Here is an 8159-nt window from a genome sequence, read left to right on the forward strand (position 1 = left end):
ACCTCACAGACCAAACTAAAGCACTTCATATTACATAAACATCCCTTTTGGTTTATCACCTGTCTTTGCCATTGCCATTCCCTCTGCCTGGAAAGGCCCAGTTCATGCCACAGAACTCCCTTGTATTTGTTATATATTCATTATTTGGCACGTGTTTATTCAGTGCCTACTATGTGCTAGGACTGTTCTAAGTGCTTGGGATGCATCTGTAAATGACCCATCTGCCCTCACAACGTCTATGCTAGTGGGGGAGACAGACAATAATACAAACACAGGGGCTCCACGTCAGGGATTGGTAAGTAGGGAGAAGACAAAAGACATACATGTCTCTATCAAGTACAAGCTCAAAGGCTAGAGCCATGTCTCATTCAGAATCTTCATATCCTCACAGAGCACCTTTTATTTGTAGGTGCTTGTTATTTTTGAATAAATCATATTCTGGAGACTTTAAAAGGCTGTCAAATACTAAATTGCTAAAGAGCAACAGGAGCTGCACTCAAATTCAACAAAATGAGGTCTTTTGTACCTGCTTGGGCACCATTCTGTTGCTGAGAATAAAGGCTGAAGAGAAGATAATGTTCTACATTTTCAAATGGTAGATTTTTTTTTTATGGCCAAATATACAGATTTCTGCAGTGGTCTGGGTGTTAAATCTAAGGCTTTGAGACAGTCTTAAGTCCAAATGGTGACTCTGCTAATCCCTTACTTAGCTTTAGTTACACAAATGGAAAAGGGGGCAAATGAGAGTACCTACCATATAGGGTGAGGATTTTTTTTTTGACTACTTATGAACCTTTATTCTTCCATGTAATATTAAAAAAAGTTTGTCAGGTTCACCAAAAAAATTCACACTGGCATCTTTATTAGCACTACATTAATTCCAGAAAAATTCTTCGCAGTTTTGATCTTTTTGTTACATTATGTATTTATTTAGTTCTGCTCATTTTTTAATCCCTACTTTTTCTTCATGAAGTTCTTTTTCATCATTTATCAGGGTAATTCCTAAATGTATTTTGTTGCTATTGGACTGTTTTATTTTCTATTTTGAGGTTTTCAGTCTTTCTCACTTTTATAAGTTATCTTTGTCTTGTAATTGTGATTTATTCATGTTTATTTTTTCATTAAAACTGTCTCACTGTGGTAAAATACACACAACAAAAAATTTACCATCTTAGCCATTTTTAAGTGTAGTTTAGCGTCTTAAGTACGTTGATGTTCTTCAAGCATCACCACCACCCATCTCTACAATTTTCATCTTATAAACTGAAACTTTGTACCCATTAAACAGTAACACTCCATTTCTTCTTGCCTCTTACCTCGGGCAACCACTGTTCTGCTTTCTGTCTCTGAATCTGACTGTTCTAGGTACTTCATATAAGTGGAATCATACAGTATTTGTCTTTTTGTGACTCACTTATTTTACTTATAATGTCAAGAGTTCTCCATTCTGTAGCATCTGTCAACAATTTCCTTCCTTTTTTAAGGCTGAATATTTCATTGTATGCATATTCCACATTTTGTTTATCCATTCATCAATAGACATTTGAGTTGCTTCTACCTCTTTGCTACTGAGAACCCATAAAGTGTTATTAATGAGAATTAAATGTGTTCCTGGCATATAGTAAGAACTTAATGATATCCACTATTATGTTTTTATTGTGGGGCAGGAGTATGTTTAACTTGTTTTACATTCCATGGATGCTTCTGTGAGAATCTATGTATTTCTGGAAGCTTCTAAAAGAGAACAGTTTGGAATACCTTTTTTAGAAAAATTACAATTTGATAGTTGAAAGAAATAAACACTGATATGAGTTTAAAGAATCCAGAAAAGAGCCAAGCTCTCCTCCAACCAGATTTATTAAACATAACAAAATTCTATATACAAAGTGCCCTAAACCAACTGCTTCAAAACATGATATTTTCTTAACTAGTATTTTGATATGTCAATCCATGGTGTCAAAAGCAGTTTACTCTAAAATTAACAGGAAAGTGTCCAACACACATTACATGAATGGCCTAATTACTCAAACTCTAATAGTTCTATAGGATAATTAACATAAGGTACAACTGAGTCCCTATGACAGGCTGCTGGGGAACAGGTCTGAGACGTCAAGAGGCCATTTTGTGCACTGCCACTGTGATGCCATCGTGTTTCTGGATCATGATGTTCCTGAAAGGCAAAGTGGACGATACTCAGTAAAACGTTACAAATGGCAGTCAGTGTAAAGATGCTGTTTGGTTTAGGATACAACTAAAAAAGTAATACTTATCATTTTTCCATGTATAAAAGCAATAATATAAACACAATACATGTGGGAAATACAGAAAAGTATAAAATATAAAAATGAAATCAATCCTATAATCCTACCAAAGACAATCACTATTATTATTTTCCCTTTTTTTATCTGCATGTATACTCTATATACACATTTTTCCCCCTCATTCTACAAAACTGTGATCATAATGTTGATAGTATTATATTCTGCTTTTCTCACTTACTATTTGGAAGACCCTCACTTGGAATATCTTTAGTCTATTACTACAGACAGTGTTTCTGTTCTGTTTAGTCTTCCTCTGTGCTATTTATTGCTTTCTTTTCCTTGAGAGACTGATGGTTCGTAACAGTTCTTACTCTTCATTTAAATGTCACTGTGTTCTGAAAGTGTATTAGCTTCAGAGATCAATCCATCTGCTCCTGTGGTCCAAAGGGAGGAACTTCCCTCCAAGTCCTTTGAATGATGAACGCAGGGTAGGCCCCAGTCAAGTATCTCAGGGATTTTTCTGAACAAAAAGGAAAGGAAGGATCTGCTGACACCTACTCACCCATTATCTGATTCGAGACACACCACAGGAATATCAGTGGGGTCCGAGGTCAGCTTAGCTGCTTGCTGGGCTAGTACAGATACCACCCCAGCATGCTCATCTGACAGGGTCCCACGGCCTGGAAGACAGATGGCATCAGGTAACCTGACTGTCCAAAAAATGAGTAGAGAGCTACAGTAGAACTGAACTGAATTATTTACAAAAAGAAGGGTCAGCTCTTGGTCTCTTAAGTTAGGTACTGACATGAAATGATTCTGCCCTGATACTCAGCCAGTTACAGCAGTGAGAAGAGAAGGCCAGACAGCAGCTTTTAAGTCAATAAAGCCCTAACACTCAATTTTCCAAGTCATTTTCATCACCATCTCTAAACACCTTCTCAAGCACATAAGGAAGCCGTAATTCAAGTCAATCTGAAAGCAAACTGAAACCAAGAAGAAATTCAGAGGTGAGATTGACAAAAAAGTCAGTAAGGGCAACAGACTTGTTGAAACTAATTAATTCCTCATGGGAAATCTGATTTCCTTTTACTGAGCTCAACCTCAAAGGATATAAAGATCTTTACTCAGGAGTGCAGCTGTAAGATCATCTTGACAGAATATATAAATACCCTGTGAGCAGTTATTTCCACTAGAATAAGCTGGTTGTTTTCAAATATCAACAGAAATGACTTTTTACTAATGTTTGTTTTAGCCTGTAGATAATAACTACATCTTGGGTGTCAGGTACAAAAAGTAGATACTGAGTTTACTTTGCAATACATTTCCGTATATAAAAGGCAACACAAGCCTGTCTGCTTGAAACTAAGTCAAGTAATAGACTATGGCAGAGTTGATGGATTTACTTCTATTATATAAAACATTAAGTAGACAGACAACAGTGCAGTCTTTTGGGTCTTGACGGTTTCTCGAAGTAACTCATTTAGCTTTAGCTATCCACACTTGAATTTCAGCCTTTCCATTTGTGAGCCTGGCAAGGGCCTCAAAAAAATCTGCCTTTTTTCTCCCAACTAACTGATTTGTGTGTAAAACCTAACTGAGCTACAAGACTACCTCTTTCAATTACCCTCCCAGCAAAAATTCAGAGTTTAAAAACTCCTGCAGTACAGAGGAGTAAGAAGCAAGGAGTCCTGGGTTTACTAGTTCTGACATTAATTAGCTGAAGGCTTCCACTGTTTACCTTTTGACATTTATTTACTCATCCGTGATTGTTACCATTTTTTGAGCATTATGTCTGGGTTATGTTCTGAGTGTTTTACATACATTATATACCCTTATACTATTGTGATTAAGAGGCTCTAGAGCCTGACTCAAATCCTAGCTCAACCATTTACTAGCTGTAGGACCCTGGAAAATTACTCAACTTCTGTGCCTCAATTTCTTCATCTACCTCACAGGGTTATTATGAGGATTAAATGACTTAGTAAATGTAAAGCACTCAGAATGGTGCCTGGCCTATAGTAAGAGCTCAGTGAATGCAATTCTATAAAAATAATTGTTATTAAACAACAACCCGGTAAAGAAACTGAGGCTCAGAAAGATTCTTTTTGGTCCAGGTTCACACTCCTAATAAATGGAAGAGCAGGTATGTCCAACCCGACAGCCCCCATTTTTACTGCCTACTCACTTATTAAGTGAATTTGGACAAAAAAACAAACAAAAAAATTGCACCACCGATCTGGCCGGTTATTGTGAAAGTTAGAGATAATGTATACAAAGTGTAGCAGTCCCAACATATGGCGTACATTCAATAAATGGTAACTGCTGTCATTATCTGAAGTCCTTTCTAGACCCAATTTAAAATGATTCAAACACTGTTTTACTAGAAACAACTGTGTAGTGCTAGAACCGCAAGGAACATTTCTACCTTCATAGATACCAAATGAAAAGTTTCAACTTTCTAACTTTGTTACTTGGAGGTGATCTTTACTCTCCCAGAAGTTCCCGGAAAGTGGCAGGGTAACAGGAAGTAAAAACTAGAGAACAGCAGCACACTAGGCTCCCAGTCCACATCAAGTGCTGGGCAATCCATCAAAGGGTTGATGTGAGATACTTACAGCCCAGATTGAGTCCTTGTGAATCTGTGCACAGGACTCCCACAATGGATGGATTCTTCATTCTAATTCCAGGAACACAGGCAGAAGAAAGCAAATGATGTGGGAAAATGAATTTAAATAACACATATAGGCTTTTTATGTACCAGAAACTGTCGTAAGTGCCTTAAATCAGTCTTAATCTTTTTTCACTACCGCCCATCTCTACACCAAGAAAATTAAATTTATAATTCACTAGTTTAAATAGATAGCCCAATAGCTCTCTGATGAGAGAAATGATTGCGCCAGGTCCTTCTGAGCTTTGGAGGGCCACAAACATTGAAATATCTAGGACTGTTCTCCTTGTTAAAAAGGCATACTCTAGCATACTAACCCCCCTTGAAATAAATGTTGAAAAATTCTTAAGTAACACGGGTTGCCTCCAGAAGCGGAAGTGGGAAGCTGAGGAGTACTGGTGCGAAGGAGGTGTTTCCCTGCACGCCTTCTTACACTTCTGGTTGTCTTCCACCTTCTTAAACACCAAATAACTGGTTACACCCGGAAAGAGCTACGCTAGTGTGTTCATATTGACACGACAGGGGTCGACTTCGCACAGGTGGTACATTCTTTCTCCAAATGAACCTGGTTCCTAAACCCCCGAAGAACGACCCTGTCCTTAAAGACAATTTCAACACGACAGCCGGCCGTGGGCTCGGGCCGCGGAGACTAACTCACTCGCTCGCTCGCTCGCTCCGGAGTGTGCGAGGCCCCGGCGGCGTTTTATTCCGGGTCACCCCCCACCCCTACCCAGAGGCCCCGGGACAAGGCGTCCTCAAGAGGCCCGGCCGGCGCTCGCAGGCTGCGCCCTGTGTCCCTGTCAACTCACCCCGCCGCGACCCCAGGACTCACGTGTCCTCGAGGTGCTGCTCCAAGGTCGCCTCCATCCCGCCGCCGTTCCTCCGGCGCAGGACTCTGCCGCGCGTCGTCTCCCTCCGCCGCAGGCCTCAGCGCTCCTCGGTCACATGACGCGAGCGGGCCGCCGGCCGGGACGGCGCCTCCAAAGGGACAAACTTCACGGCGCAGCCTCCGCGTTGTGAACGGGAAGACGTCATTACGCGACGGCCGCCTCGAGCCGCGCGAGCTTCTGCAGCACGCGAGACAACAGGCCGGGGGACCGCGGCGGCTCCCCTCCGGAACCAGGCGGCGCGGCGTCTCCACCTCGCCACCCCGGAGGGACGTCTGCAGCCGCCGTCGGAGCCGGCGTGCTGGCCTGTCCCTTTGTCTCCGACACGGAGACCTTTGGACTCCGATTCCACCGACTGAGACGTCGGACCAGATCTTGTTGAAGTTTTACAGTAACTCGGCGGGTTAGGCGAGGTCTCATGCAGGCGGTGGGCAGGGACAGACAAGAGAGACGCAGGACCCCGGTGAAGGGGTCCCCAGGCATGAAGGGGGAACACACAGGAAAAAACAGAACACAGGGACTAGAGGACAAGATAGAACAAGGTTAAAATCCCAAGTTAGGTATGGGAAAAGTGTCTGGATTTTAACTGAAGACATTGGTTCTTCCTCTTTGGCGAGGGCTCCAGAAAGTTTGGGAAAGAAGGTGTCACTTGTGATAAAGACTGGGTAGAATTACTTAAAAACAATCCTTTAAAAAGTAAATTATAAAAGCAGTTGTAAAAATAAGAAAAGAAAGCCCACCCATAGTCTCTGTCCAGAAATGACCATTAATACCTCAGAGAATATTCTTTCAGCCAATTGTTTTTGCAAAGGTACGCTTTTTTACTTTTTTAAGCAAAATTGACACACATACTGGACATATAATTCTGTAGCTGGCATTTACCGCAGAATTTAGCATAAATGTCTTTCCATATCAGTAAATATTCATTTACATCCTTTGTAATACTTACAAAATATTGCACTTTATAGCTGTTCCTTAATCGACTTAACCAACCCCTTATTAATGTACAAGTAAGCGGCTTATAGTTTTTTTTTGTTGTTGTTGTTATTTCGGGCCTTTCTTGACTATTAGAAATGCTGGATAAATATCATTATAGCCAAACGTGTGTAGTTTAAAATTTTCCTTATGATAAGTTACTAGAATGGAATTAATTGGTTCAAGGATATGGACATTTTTAAGGCTTTTGCTATACACTTACAAATTGTCTCCCCCCGCTCCACCCCGAAACGTGGTACCAATTTACACTCAGATTGGTAGCATTTGATGAAAATAGGATAAGTATGGCCATAGTCTCGCCCATCCCCCACAGGCCGATACCCTGTGCTTAAGTCCTCCTAGTGTCACTCTTGGATCTCCCTTTTCTCCAACCCTCTTACCCTCAGCTTTTACTCGCAGTCCACCTTCTGATCTGGGGTCCAGCTTCAAGGCCCCCTTGACTTGGCTTCGGAGTCCCTTTTCATTCCCTAGCTTGGATGGTGAGAAACTTGCAGTTCTTTAAAATTCCAGCCTTGAATGTTGTAATTCAAGAGTTTTAGACTCCTGCCCTAGAGAAATATTTTCTGTTAACTTAAGGGTCACATAATGTGAGCCATTTAAATTTTAGAAAAAGTAGTTTAGAACTACCCTTAAAAGACAGCATTAGAAAATGTAAGGAATGAGCCCTCTTGCTGCCCAGTTCCTGCCCAAGGCAGCTCGGCACTGCAGTACCGCCCCCTTGTGGTCCCGCATGGTGTAAAGCTTTGCTGGACTAGGGCTTCTCAGCTCTGGCTTTTCAACCTTCAGGGCAGAGACTTCAATAGAAATGTAATGTGAGCCTCATCTGTAATTTTAAATAGTCTGGTAACCACACTGAAAAAGTAAAACAGGTGAAATTAATTTTAATAATATACTATTTGTCCAAATACTATGTCGAAAATAGTGTCATTTCAACATGTAAATACGAAGATATTTTTAACATTCCCTGCCCCTTTTACTAAGTCTTCAAATTCCAGTGTCTACACCGACAGCACATTTCTATTCAGACTAGCCACATTTTAGGTGTTTGATGGAGCCACGTGTGGCTAGTGCCTACTGCTCCGGGCTATCTCTGACTATCTCAAAGCCAGATCAGTGATGGATGATAGGATTCTCAGAAAAGCTGGTGATCATATTTGAAGCTGTTAAGAAAGGCCTCTGAAGGGAAAACGAGGAAGTAGTTAGAGGATGACCACTGGTCTAAACATCCTTGCGGGTCCGTAGGTGGGAGGGCAGGCTACTCCACACCACCCCCTCTTTCTCTGCCTTGTTGCTGTTTTGCCCCTGCCCAGCTGGGCAGAGGGAGCTGAGTGGCTTATATACGCTGGG

At 41.3% G+C, this 8159-nt stretch overlaps 1 protein-coding gene across 1 annotated transcript; it reads right to left on the bottom strand.

Moving 5' to 3' along the window:
* Nucleotides 1-1839: 1839 nt before the first annotated feature.
* Nucleotides 1840-7544, bottom strand: LAMTOR5 (late endosomal/lysosomal adaptor, MAPK and MTOR activator 5). The gene is made up of 5 exons (XM_045511703.2): nt 7524-7544; nt 5739-6190; nt 4877-4938; nt 2824-2941; nt 1840-2170 (listed from the first exon to the last, which is right to left on the bottom strand). Exons 1-5 carry the CDS (start codon nt 7542-7544, stop codon nt 2110-2112), a joined length of 714 nt encoding a protein of 237 aa, XP_045367659.2. The 3' UTR covers nt 1840-2109.
* Nucleotides 7545-8159: the final 615 nt, after the last annotated feature.

Source organism: Camelus bactrianus, chromosome 9, assembly GCF_048773025.1.
Source record: "Camelus bactrianus isolate YW-2024 breed Bactrian camel chromosome 9, ASM4877302v1, whole genome shotgun sequence".
NCBI lineage: Eukaryota > Metazoa > Chordata > Mammalia > Artiodactyla > Camelidae > Camelus > Camelus bactrianus.

Excerpts from the sequence above, each read along its gene's own strand:
- LAMTOR5 (XM_045511703.2), bottom strand. The coding sequence starts at position 7,544 with ATGCGGGACCACAAGGGGGCG. Across the intron at positions 6,191-7,523 it reads TGCGGGACCACAAGGGGGCG|ATCTGGTCCGACGTCTCAGT; the intron begins GTACTGCAGTGC and ends AACTTCAACAAG. Across the intron at positions 2,171-2,823 it reads TGTCTCGAATCAGATAATGG|GAACATCATGATCCAGAAAC; the intron begins GTGAGTAGGTGT and ends TTTGCCTTTCAG.